The sequence below is a fragment of the Benincasa hispida genome, chromosome 6, assembly GCF_027475165.1.
Source record: "Benincasa hispida cultivar pf3 chromosome 6, pf3_genome.v1.1, whole genome shotgun sequence".
In the NCBI taxonomy this organism is placed as follows: Eukaryota; Viridiplantae; Streptophyta; class Magnoliopsida; order Cucurbitales; family Cucurbitaceae; genus Benincasa; species Benincasa hispida.
This window is the reverse complement of record NC_143483.1, coordinates 53,950,765-53,964,333: the sequence shown is the minus strand read 5'-3', so window position 1 is coordinate 53,964,333 and position 13,569 is coordinate 53,950,765. Positions and strand designations below refer to the sequence as shown.

Here is a 13,569-nt window from a genome sequence, read left to right as displayed (position 1 = left end):
GATCATGGATAACTATCAATTAGTGTCTCCAATCTTGCCAACCTCCCAGCTCATGATCCATGTCACTTGCCACTAACCTCCAAGTGTCCCTTTTGGTGTAGTTTGGGCAAACACACTTAATAACAACTTCTTATTAGTGTTTCACAAAATGGTCGTCATGTGTCATGCATACAACTTACTAAGCTCTGTCTGTGATGGTAAGCACTAACCCTTGTCCCAGATCAAGCTTAACTCCCACCAAAAGCACACTTGACTGCTTGTGCTAGGTTGACACAAAGGTTGCATCTCCTACGCACATTGAGTGCACGTTGCCTTGCTCCCACGCACATCTGTGACACTACGTGTGTCTACTAGACGTTGTGTGCACCCAATGTCCACTTGCCTGTGGAATGGTGCCTCTACCCATCTTGCATGTGCATGCGTGCGTGTGAACGTGCGCCTATATGCCTGTAAGGGCTTGCAAGTTAGTGTTGTGTGCCTGCCTGTGTCGCGTGCCTTGCTCTTCATCCATGTGCTGCTCATGCACATGCTTAGGCTCAGTTGGTGCAAGTTCTATGATTCACAAGGATCAAGGTCCTAACATCTATCCTGAGCCTCTTTCCTACATGTCTTGCGTCCATTTGAGAGGAGAAACTTTTATGGCTTTATCCTCCAACTTTTACTTCCTTTATTGTTCTTTCTCCTAAGTTCAAAATTATCCATAACATAAATACAATGAAAAGGTTAGAGACACTCTAAAATTTAGAAATCTATTACCTGAGCCAACTTTAAGCATAACTACGAGCTAACAAGACACTTATTAACATTAAATTAGATCGGTAGTTCAATCCAACGTCTCCCTAAACTAGTTTGAACCATAATTAAGACATATAACATCGCCGTAGAGGTAAGAGGTTTGAATCTCAACTTCCTCGACTTAAATTATATTTAAAAAAAACAACCAAATTGAAAACTCTCACGTGGTAGTTAAGAAAATAGAGCCCATTTGGCATTGGCAAGTGGCAACAAAGGGCGAGCGAGTTAATCTCATCTTCCTCTCTTCACACTCCCCGCCTCATTGGTTTCATCGTCGTTCCCTTTCTCACTCGCCACCTCCATCTTCTCCGACGGAGATTCCTAAGCTCTCTCTTCTCTTCCTTCACAACAACCCCCTTCATTTCCCTCCGCCTGAACCAGATTCGCTTCTTCCCAGCTGATACCCAATGGCTTCCTCGCTGGCTTCAGCTTCAGCACCTTCTGCAGTCGCCAAACCTCCCTGCACTTCTCTGCCTCGCCGCGGTTTCAACTTCAAGACCTCTCATTGTGCTCTCTCTTTTCGGCTACCCCACAAGCCTAAACTCCGAATCTTCACCAGGGTATGCGCCAATTCATCCTAATTCTGCTCATTTTATGTGTTCCGATTCTGATTTACGATTCTCCTGCACTGTAATTATTTGGGTTGCTTTTGAATTCGTTGGTGGGGTTAAATGTGTACTTGTTCTGCCAATTGGTTTCTTGATTTGGAAGAGAAACTGGAATACTGTGTTTGGAGGGTTCTCTTAAATGGAATTCTTGGACTGTTTTATTGTTGTATAGAAGTTTGAAAGCGATTTGAAGAGTGAAAGAGACATAGATTTGGTGTAAATTGGATATAAATAGCATATAATTCAGGGGGTTATGTTATTGGAAACGTATACAAAGCCAACTCCTCCAACTTTTATAATGGTTTGTAGTTTGAGAGAGAAGCCATCAGAAGCTCCCAAGTGAATAAATGTTGTAGGGTCTGGTACGCGTAAATTGACCCGGACACTCATGGATATAAAAAGAAAAGTTTTTGGAGCATTTTGTACTTCCTTTTCTTTCACAAATGGCCATGCTTCAGTGAAGTGTATTTCATCTCTGTCAATTGTCTATCAGGTTCAAAGTCCATCTCTGTCACAGCTTTTTAGGTAGAACAACCAATAAACTTACACTAGATAGTAAATGGCTCTTTTGGTGGCCTTAAGATTCGTTACTCAATTTACTTGAGATTCACTATTATTTATTTTGAGTTCTGTCAGTGCTAATTATTGTATTGAACTATACCGCTTCAGCTTAAAATTTATTTTCCATGCCATGCTGTTAACCCTCTCATGATTAAAGCATGTGACATATATAAGCATTATGATGCAGGGTGTGCAGTCTGTTCGTAAGCATTCAACTCTCGTTCAGGCACAATTGAATGAGGTATGTATGCTTACTTCAAATTCTTATTGTAAAATGATTTTATTTTGTTGAAGTATTCACTCCTTCCTAACGTGCTGTTCTTGAAGTCGTCTGTTTCACTGAAGGAACCTGTTGATGTACCTACTGCTGCTAAGGCTACATCTGGATCTGATGTTTTGGCATCGGATGGAGGTGCCAAACCATCGAGTGATCAAGCTTCTAAAATTTTGGCAACAGAAGAGTCAATCTCTGAGTTCATTACTCAAGTTTCAAGCCTTGTCAAGTTAGCTAGCTCAATCTGTGAACTTTTCCTCTAAAGTAACCTACATATTGATATGGTACATCATTATTTTTTTACCCGCTTGCAGACTGGTTGATTCCAGAGATATTGTAGAGTTGCAATTGAAACAGCTCGACTGTGAAGTGGTAATCCGAAAAAAGGAGGCCTTACCACAGCCACCGCCTCCTGCTACCGTTCCTATGATGTATGCACCCCCACCTTCAGTAGCACAGTCAGCTTCTCCCCCTATGCCTGCTGCACTACCAGCGCATACTTCTCCTGTTTCAAGCCCACCATCTTCACCTCCTGCTGCCAAGTCGGCCAAGTCCTCCCTTCCACCTCTTAAATGTCCTATGGCAGGCACATTCTACCGTAGTCCAGGACCTGGAGAACCACCATTTGTGAAGGTAAATTTCTGTAGCAAATAGGATTTCATAAATCAATTTATTGGCATGGCTCTGCTGCAACATCTTATTTTATCGTAAATCTGTTCTTGGGGGCTTATTTGCGGAATTCCTCCAATAGGTTGGAGATAAAGTTCAGAAGGGACAAATCTTATGCATCATTGAGGCCATGAAATTAATGAACGAAATAGAAGTAAGATTTCCCCTCTTCATCCATTTAAATCTTATGAATGTGAAAAGTTATTTTTGAATATTACCGTTGATAGAATTGATCCATATTCTACCACTGCTTGCTATCTTATTGTCTTCCTTCAGTTTTATGCCCTGTTCCCCGTTTGATTTGCTATCAGTATATTCTATATGGTATTGTCTATTGATTGGAGAATATATTCCAAACAATATTTGATTCACATAAATTGCAAATTTTATATTCACCTGATCATGGGTGAAACAAGCACTGTTTCTCCTCTGTGGTAAACATTCACCTGCCTTGTTATGTTTCAAAGAATGTTGATGTGACTGAATACAGGGAAAAGAGAGCAGTAATCCATCGATTATGAGTTAACATTCATTCAAACAATATATAGGGAACGGAATTAGATCTGACCATTTTAATTTGCTTCTTATTCTTCCATGAGAACAATTTTCCCCTACAAGAGATATATGTGAATCAGTAGTAAATCTCCTATTAGTCCTGCCCACAACTAATATTTGGTTCTTTGATCATTTCTAGTTGTTCCATTTATTGATCAACAAATTTTCATACGACAATGTATAAACAACTACAAAGAAAACTTACACAAAAAAAAACTCAAGGACAAACAATTGAACATATAGAACAGATCTTATTCAAGTAAGATAATAGCATCAAGAAGAAACCCTGAAGTGAATATAGCTTCCCACACCTGGTCCCAATCCTCTCTATCTTAAAAAATTGTTAGTTTCTTTCCTTCCTAATATCCCAAAATGTAGCATTAATGGCTGCAATCCAAACAAATCCTAGCTTTATGATTCATATCCAAACCATAAAGCATCTGGTCCAAGGACCTAACATCATCCGCATGGGAGCACCGAGAAACACCAAAAGAATTAAGTAGGGTAATCTGCAATTTTTAGCTAACCTATAACCAGAAAAATAAATCCTCCTTATTTTTTAAAGCATACATAACCAACAATAGTGAGACAGGACAAAGCAATGTTGGGGGGCGGCTTGTGAAATCACATCAGTTGTGCTTAATCCATTAAACAAAGGTCCTCACAGATAAGTTGATTTTGGGACTTGAAATATAGTTGGAAACACCATTTTGACCTTTATAGATAACATCAGTTAACTCTGAATATAAATAATTAATCATTAACAAATTATGGGAAAGGAATTATTATTGGTGAGAAAAGTGTGTAGATAGAAGGAGTTGACGTGAGAGAGTGTTAAATCACCACTAAACTCAAAAAACTTAAGCCGATGAGTCCTAGTAAATTTAATTATATTAATACTTCAACACTCTCTCTCAGAAATATGAATAGGGTCCAACAAGTGAAAATCTTTTTCTTCTTTTTCCTTTTTCCATTTTTAATGGATAACCAAGCTTTCATTGAGGGAAAAAAAAGGAAAGAAAGATTACGAGGGCATACAGAAAAGAGAGCCCACAAAAGATAGAGGTAACTTAATTGGGAAAAAAATGTTGCAGAGGTGCGAACATAGGACTTCTTGTTTTGATACCATGTCAAATCACCGCTAAAATTAAAGGCAAATTTATGGATTATAGTAAATTTAATTATAACACTTCAAGAGGAAATGTGGAAAAAATTAGGAAGAAAGTAGTTTACGTTAGAGTGGAAGTTCAGTAGGTTTTATTGGATTTTTTGTAATATTTTCAAGGAAGAAATTGTAAAACATTATAGAAGTTACCTTATCTATGAAGTGTACGCTACAATATAACATATAAAAAGAGGAAACAATTTGCCCACAATGAAGAGATACATTTGACCATGGAAACTTATCTTTACTTTGGTCAATTAAACTTGAAAACAATTTTATTGATTCTGGTTTTGAAATAGCATCTCCATGTATAATGTCTCGTTGCCAGCTACTACTCAGATTCTGGTTTTGAATTCCTAGAATGTTGTTATCGAGCCACTCTTAAAGTTAATACAGAGGTGCATCTCCATGTATAATGTCTCGTTGCCAGCTACTACTCAGATCACTAGTTTCAGTCAACATTTGGCTAACGTCTGCCCTTAAAATTAATTCAGGCTGATCAATCAGGGACCATAGTCGAGGTTCTTGCAGAGGATGCGAAGCCCGTCAGCGTTGACACGGTAAGTAGTTCAAACCTTTACAGTTATTGTAATGAATAGCTTAACTCTATATTTCTTTTCCATGGATTTATGGACTTGGTACGTACTGTCTTCTGGTTTCTTCGCAGCCTTTGTTTGTCATTCAACCTTAAACGAATTCTGTTTCGATTACACGTGACAAGTTAAGCAGATGTGATTAAGCTGAGTATGGGAAGCAAATTGAGTTTCCAAGGTTGTGGGTTAGTTATGGTAGTGTCTTTTTTATCCCATTTTCTTTCTTTTTCCTTTTTAATTGAGTGTAGTCAGAGAGAGATTGTGTTGATAAATGTCAATTCCTTTTTCCAGTTTTTGTGGGAACTTTCAACTTTCTTTGTGATATCTGATATATATCTATTTTTTATCCTTTAATAAACTGCTTATTTGGTGCCTTCTTTGACTTGATGAAATGAAAGGCAGTTCATCAATCATTGAATGGTAAGTAAACAATCTATTTCATGATCCCTAATTGTAATCACACAAATTGAAGGTCTCCATCTAGTATTTGTCTGAGGTTCTCAAAAATTACCATTTGTCTGAGAAATTTGATTTGTAGATTTCACAATTTGAATTTTGGCCTCAATAGTGAACAAAAATAGTTCGATCGATGCAAGCTTTAAGTGGGTAGGCATGCTAGAGAACCTCTTAGCGGTTGGACTAGCATGATAATTTGGGTGAAGAATGTAATTTTGCAATGCACAAGATGATTACTTCAACATCAATATGTTTAGCACATGATTTTAACAAATAAATGTAAATGCATTAGGTCCGTCAGAACCCTACAAGGAAATCTAAATTCAAAGCCCCTGAAAACTTCAATTTTCAAGACTTTGAAAACTATTCATTCCATTGTTTCAAAAGGCAATCCATCATCCTGAAAAACTATCCATTATAAAGTTAAATAACAAATTTAGTCTCGAAAGTTAAATTTTAGTTCTATGATTTTAAAAGTCAGAATTTCATCCTTACATTTTGATAAAACTCCATTGGTGAATTCTAACTTTTAGATCAATAGGTTAAATTCTCACTTTATCCAAATTATAGGAACTAAATTTGTAATTTAACCAATTATAAGAAGTAATCAACAGAAAAATAGCGCAGGGCTGTAAAGCATGTGTATCTGGTATTTATAATTTGCCTAAACAAGGGTAACTTCTTGTCTGTCATTTAACCCTCGATAGAATTTATCAACCAAAAAAAGGGGAAACATTCCATTGGAACAACGCTCACAAAAAGGAACTTTTACCTTCACCCTCTTCTAATCTAATCTAACCTAATCTTGATCACTGTATGTTTCCACAACAGCTTCTATGCATAATAATCTTCTGAACTCTGAAGCCTACGATTCCATCGCCTTCATAAGAAATGCCGTCTCTAAAGCTGATTCTTTACAGTGCAAATACCTGTTTTCCTCCACTATGTCTGTTGTTAAATTGAGAATTACTGGACGTTTTGGATCATAAATACTATAATCGCGCACTCGAGCAATCCATTTTGCAGCTTCCCACACCCCAAATCTGTACAACACAAACACGAAGATTGAACATCACATAATGACTGGACTATGAACAATACAACTGGATGAGTATATGATACAATCGGTAAAGAAAAATGAATACAAGCTGAAATATTATATCTCAAAGTAAGTTAAATTCTAATACAACTAATTCAGTCAGCTGCAATATCCTGAACATTGATGCAAACCAATTTTTTTAAAACTTGTTAGTTTTTAAAAATATAGTTACAAACTAACACATTTCAGTGCAATTTAAAGATCCAAGTACGATGTCATAAAATAAATTATATTTCTCAATTGAGCAAATAAATTACATATTTGTTGGAAATTGGAACCTAAAGTGGGGATCAAGTGCCTTCATATTTTCTATTTGAGAACGTGTGGCCATTGGGTCTTTTTACTTCATCCTTGGGAAATGGTGGCAGCAGATCGAGATTAGGCTTTTATTCATTTCTTTCTTCCTTCTATGATATTTCAATGTTCGTTAAAGAATTATCAGTTTTTCCTCATAAATGTGTCCCCTACGTGCCAAAAGTTTTAATGAACTAATAACTAATAAAATAATTGGATATTCCAAATTACATGTTCCCAAGCATTTTACTCGATAAAGTATCTCCAAACTTGTTTATGGATGTGCAATTATATGAACTTTGACTAGCAGAGAAAAAGACAAGTACCGGGTATTAAAAGACGAGGTTATCAAAACAGCAGGGTAAGCAACATCCTTCTGTATGTTATCATAGGGAGAGTATCTGCGTATTGCATGAAAGTCATCTACATTCCCAGGGTATCCAAATTCTTCATAGTCAGCAGGAGTTAGTGGTATAATGGGATGAAGGAGTGTGTTTATTGGATCTAGAAATGGAACCTGAAACAAAATGGACGATTTAGTGAAACAAAGTGAAATAGAACTAAATTTAGCCATACTCTCCTGAGTTCTGAAGGAAAGTTCTTTTAAAACAAGCAGAGGAAGCAGGAAGAAGAAAACAATTTGATCATAGTAAAATTATAAAGTCCTATAAAAGGGAATCCTCCTTCCATCCAACTCCATAAGTAACATAAAGTGCAACAAGTGTGCCAAAATAATGCAAAAGATAGAAGCATACTTTCAAAATAGCAGCTCGAAATAATTCCGGGCATTGATTGATGGCAGAAGCAACCAAAAGTCCTCCAGCACTATAGCCCCAACCAGCAAGCTTCTCCTCATTTACAATCTTTCTTTCGGCGAGGAATTTAGCACATGAAATATAATCTTGCACTGAATTGAACTTCTTTAAACGCCTACCATCTTGATGCCACTTCTTACCCCCTCCACCTCCACCTCTGGAAGCAAAGCATTTACTTATATGTCAGAGCCAAACAAAAGGAAATGAGATGCCAAATTTGGGATACAGAAGTTTGTTATGGAATCTAAAATAAGTTATATAACTTTCATATGATAATTAAAATAATTTCCACATGCAAATCAATAAAAAGTTCCTTCAAGCCATGGAGGCATTCAGAGTTACGGGAAGTGTAAATGCTTACAAACCTAACATCAGCATATGCAATGACCCAACCACGATCGAGAAGGCTTTTTAACTCGCTCCGCCACCGTTTGTCAAGTAGCTCACCATAAGCTCCATGTACATTAAGTAATCCAGGGTTTTCATTTTCTTTCTTACACTTGTAAGAGTATACGATGGTTAAAGGAATCAAAACTCCATCATCTGATGAGACATTGAAGTGTTCACAAGCATAATATTCAGAAAGGCTGTTCCACATCTGATCATCATCAAAGTTGGCTTCATCCACAGAGTTCTCCAATGCATTAGAAACTTTTCCCGATCCTCCCGCAGAGGAAGCTGTTCCATATAGAATTCGTGTTCTTTCATGAAGAATGCTTTGCTGTTGAATGATATTCCATTTTCCGTCTGATAGGTTATAATCAACTACAGCATCAGGCATCTGTTTGAAATAAAAAAAACCATTAATGGACAGCAAAGGATCAGACAGACATCTGTTCTGAAGTCTTAAATAGGTTAAGTTCTTAGAATCATGACATTCAAAAGTTTACGGTTCTAAGCCAACGCCAATGCTAACAAGGGTAATAGCTCAACAAAATAGAGAGAAACCTAGATTTACAATTACAAAGCAAGTTGAGAAGCAAAGTAGACAACCTTACAGAGTTAAGAAGGTATGAAAACCCCGAAAGTCACAACAGAGGGAACCACTTTTTGGAGATTTATGGAAAAAAATCATTAATCCAGAAATATTGAATTACAAAAGAAGGGGTGTTAATCCATTATAGCTAAAGATAGACAATAGACCATAATAGAAGACTGTACAATGATGTTTGTGCCAAGTTTTGCTGGAACATTACAAATAGAATAACACTCATATCCTTGGTATAAATTACTTGGATTCAAACACTTATGGCTTGATAAAACATACTTAGAGAGGGTTACTCCACCCTAGCTACAAGTTTCACATGTACTTATTACTTTTAAATTGTAAACGAGAAGATAGTAATAGTTATTTCTTTAATAGATAAGGTTCCGTTTGATGACCAATTTGATTTTGTTTTCTGTTTTTTAAAGTTATTGCTTGCTTCCACATAATTTTTCAGTAATTTTCACTTTTCTTAAAAACATATTTGAATTCTAAGCCATATTTTAAAAACAAACTCAAGTTTTTTAAAAACTACTTTTTCTTAGTTTTCAAATTTTGACTTGGTTTTTTTAAATGGTTATAAAATTATGCCCAAGAAATCGTGTTAGTTTAGTTCATATTACTAATTCCAATAACAAGGAGTTTGTAAGACCCCTAGTATAGAAATAGTAGGACTATTAGGAGAATATTAGTAATGGTATCATGGGTATAAGGGTACTTAGATGGGAAGTTAGTTAGTGAATATTGCTATAAATAGAAGGAGTAGGAGTGGTAGGAAGGGATGAAGAATTTGATGGGAATTTCCTTTGGAGAATTGAAGGAGAGAGTAGCCCTCTTGAAAGACTATGGTATATTGTAGTTTCATTATTGATATTGCAACATAAATCTATCTTTCACAGTTCTTATTTCTTTTTGTTTTCTCGAGGATTTCCTTGTTAAGTGGTCTCCTATCAGAATTCTAGTTTTAAAAATAAATAGAAAGTAAAGTGCCCTCCAAACACTACATAAGATATGATAATGGACATAACTTTGAACATTAAAAGCAATCAACAACTCATATTCATCAAATTTTGTGCCACAACCACCGTACAGTTATAGGCAACAGTATGTGCAAACACAATCTTAAGAATAAACAACCAGCAGACATTCACATACCACAGGCGATGAAATAGTAAATCGCATTGTTGATGAATAGAAGTCATAATTTGGTCCTGAGGAAATCTGAGATACATGCTTAGGAAGGGGCAGAAATTGTAGTTCAAGTTCTTTGAGATTGATTGGTCCCTGGCACATTGAAAGTGACAGATGAAGGAATAAGTAATGGTAGCCAAGGGCCTGCTTAGTTATATGGTAACTATAGCTACTTATTGTATGCAACAAGAGCCATCAATAGTCCTAGTCCTACAATTCCAGAAAACAGACCTTTCCACCAACAGGCAAGGGTAGACGAACAGCACAGAGTCTAAATTTCCCGCCTCCCCTAAGTATAAGCACCAAATGCATATGACTGAAATCAACATCCACGATCACCAAGTCGGGGTCATCAACAAATACATGCTGCAGCACATCAGAAAATTGGTTGCTTAAGAAAATGTTTTGGACTAAGAATTGCCAAGACAGAGAAAAAAAAAACCCACGTTCATAGAAATGTTGAAGTTTTTGAATCATTCAGAGTAACAAGATCAACAAGGACAAGTAGTCCCAATGAACAAAACCAACCTCCCATGTTCTTGGAATGGAGTCAACCTTAAGAGGGCTTCGAAGAAGATAATGAGAATCTACAGGTTCATGACCTTTACTAGCATCCGTAAACAAATAAAGATCTCCTAGATGATGTTCCACTATGCAATGGGCCAATCCTTCACACTCCCAAATTAGCTTCATACCCGATACTGGATCAGCAGCATTAATCAGAAAGACCTGTAATGTGGGTTCATAATAAAAATATAATCTCAACTGGCATAAGTACCAAGTAAGAAGTTCTTCAGCTGCCATACATACCTTGGAAGATGTAGGAGAGAACCGATTAACAGTCACAAAGCGAAAATCTTTTGTGTGTCTTATATAAACATGAACATCGTCATCTGGTTCTTCCAGAAGCAAAATATCTTCATCAGTTGATCCAATCAAGCTACAATACAATCTAAAAACAAGAACGAGCACGTTCCATCTCACGTTTACAACCATAGTCAACATGGAAGGAAAAAGAAAACACTAATAAGGAGGAACTGTGCAGAGAAACTAATTTACCAACCTACATGGTCTTTTATTTTGATCAGTGACAACATAGAGCAATGCCTGACCACCTTTGGCCCATGCCAAATTAGAAACTCGATCCACTTGAGGTTTACTACATAAAGAACCAGAACTCAAATTCTTTACAGATAATCTGAAGTAGTCATTGTCCTTGTCATACATAGAGTATGCAAGAAAGCGATGATCTGGAGACACTTCTGATAGTTCCTCATACGCATAACCTATCATAATAATTAAGAAGATGAGATTTAACATGTTCCAAATACAAAGGGAGGAGTACAAGATAGCCATGCGTAATCAAGAATCAGAACTACAAGCTCTTTTTCTTGCAGAGGATTGCTTCACTTCATATTATGAGATAAATTTTTTTTAACAAGCTGCAGTAAGAAATAGAATTCTCTCATTCCCCATTAACTAGCCTAATAATAAGTTGGAGATATAAGATTACTTTGGAAGCAAGTGTCTTTCAGTGAACAGACTCCTTCCATATACACCGTTCAGAGAACTTTTAAGTGATAAAAAAAAAAAGGATTGAAAAGTAGTCTTAATGGATAAAGCCCTTCACAAGTCTATCATGAATTCATTCTAAATTTCTAACAATAATAATCCTGAATCCCCACAAAAGAACATTTTTAACCAAATGAAAAAAGAGTAGTGCCAGACAAAAAGTAAGCAACCTCCAAATCTCTCAGCTTCTTGATTATAGTCAATCAACTTCTGCTCGATTTTCTTGCCAGAAACATAATCGAATCCAGCAGAAGGAGATTTATTGGAAATAAACTCTTCATGTAAGCTCGCTAATCTGCGGCAGAGAACAGGATATTGCTTTCCTTCTTCAACTCTTCGATAATACAACCTGCGGCGATTGACATTCGCCTTCAAAGAGATGAACAGTAGTTGAGGTAAAGATATCGATTCCTATCGGCATAGAAAAAAAACATTAACAGTAACGTAAAGAGTTCATAATAAATAAGAAAACCTACCAAGGTCCCCAGCGAAGTGGAGGAGTTGAGAGATCGAAAGCCAAGCGAGACGCCATTTCAGACTGGAGCTTACTCTGGAGGCGTTCTGTGCCGGCCATTACAGCCTCCGTGTACTTCTCCTCCTGCTCCATGTAAACGTCCATATGGCGCATCGCTACCTTGTCGTTCAAGCTTGACATCCAACTGTAAGGATCTTCCCAAGTGAGCTCGTGCATTGAGAAGCTCTGTGGCTTCTTTGGAGGCTTCGGCGGCGCCGCAGGTGACGGTGGCTGCGGTGACTTTGGTGCCTTGTAGTGGAGGCATCGCCGAAGTGCGCCGTGAAGATTAGTGCGGCGGTGACGGAGGGCTGCGCGAAGTCGGTTCATAGCCGGAGAAATGGTAGGGTAGAGTTTTTCCAACTACGGACGGCCCTTTACACTTCTCTAGTGGTTCGGTTCGACTCGGTTGGATTTCATCACATTTTTTTTTTCAAGTGAATCAATATTTAATCTAGAAATGTTTCATATAAATAATAATAATAAATTACAAATTTAATAAACTTTGCATACCTTTAATCTCATACTCTTTTATAATGCTCTAATATTTTCTTAAACTTTTAATTTTATATATTCATAAGCTCCTATACTTTAGAAAGTGTCTAGTACATTTTTGGTCTTTTAATTTTAGATCCAACAAATTTATAAAATCTTATACGATATGGATTTTATTTTTAATTTTATGTTTTCAAAATTTATGCTATTATCTCTCAATTTCTTTATTATAGTCTTCACTTTTAAATAACACCATAATTCTTAATCAACATCCAAAAATAAAAAGTATTTTTATTTTATTTTTAAAACTTGGTTTGGTTTTTGAAAATATTGTTTTTTAAAATAGGGGTAGTTGCAGAGATGTCAGAATGAATTTTAAAAATTAGGCCCATAGACCTTGTTTAATGATTTTGCAAAAATGTCAAAGTCTTGAAGTTGGCTTTATGCTATTATCTCTCAATTTCCTTATCATAGTTTCACTTTACTTAAAAGAACACCATAATTCTTAATCAACATCCAAAAATAAAAAGTATTTTTTTTTAATTTTATTTTTAAAACTTGGCTTGGTTTTTGAAAATATTGTTTTTTAAAAAAGGGGCAATTGCAGAGATGTCAAAATGGATTTTAAAAATTAGGCTCGTGGACCATGTTTAATGATTTTGCAAAAATGTAAAATTCTTTAAGTCTAGCTTAATTTTGCTAATGGGCTTCAAAAATACCTCCTATTTATTTGAATTAATTCACGCTAAGTTCTTCATCTTCATGGGTAACTTTAGGCTTTCATTTCTTCTTCGCTTCTCTTTAGTGTCGAGTCCTTCTTCCAAAATTTCTTCTTTTACTCCTCTTATTTCTTCATCTTCCTCCAAAATTTCATGCCAATTCCTCTTACTCACAAATGTCTTCCTCTTACCTAAAACTAGCGATGTGGAAT

At 36.3% G+C, this 13,569-nt stretch overlaps 2 protein-coding genes across 3 annotated transcripts; one reads left to right on the top strand and one right to left on the bottom strand.

Moving 5' to 3' along the window:
• Positions 1-957: 957 nt before the first annotated feature.
• Positions 958-5,578, top strand: CAC1 (chloroplastic acetylcoenzyme A carboxylase 1). 2 transcript variants are annotated; one of them, XM_039035281.2, is made up of 7 exons: positions 958-1,355; positions 2,152-2,205; positions 2,310-2,467; positions 2,553-2,871; positions 2,990-3,061; positions 5,122-5,187; positions 5,295-5,578. In XM_039035281.2, the coding sequence occupies exons 1-7, from the start codon at positions 1,203-1,205 to the stop codon at positions 5,316-5,318; spliced, it is 846 nt and encodes a 281-aa protein (XP_038891209.1). In that variant the 5' UTR covers positions 958-1,202; the 3' UTR covers positions 5,319-5,578. The 2 variants fall into 2 exon arrangements, with proteins under 2 accessions (XP_038891209.1, XP_038891208.1); XM_039035280.2 differs by having other exon boundaries at positions 2,292-2,467.
• A 728-nt stretch (positions 5,579-6,306) lies between these two features.
• LOC120079359 (Prolyl oligopeptidase family protein) lies at positions 6,307-12,576 on the bottom strand. Its single transcript, XM_039033520.2, has 11 exons — positions 12,109-12,576; positions 11,803-11,981; positions 11,124-11,346; positions 10,871-11,012; positions 10,589-10,789; positions 10,292-10,426; positions 10,025-10,153; positions 8,250-8,665; positions 7,825-8,041; positions 7,396-7,586; positions 6,307-6,719 (listed from the first exon to the last, which is right to left on the bottom strand). The coding sequence occupies exons 1-11, from the start codon at positions 12,471-12,473 to the stop codon at positions 6,542-6,544; spliced, it is 2,376 nt and encodes a 791-aa protein (XP_038889448.1). The 5' UTR covers positions 12,474-12,576; the 3' UTR covers positions 6,307-6,541.
• Positions 12,577-13,569: the final 993 nt, after the last annotated feature.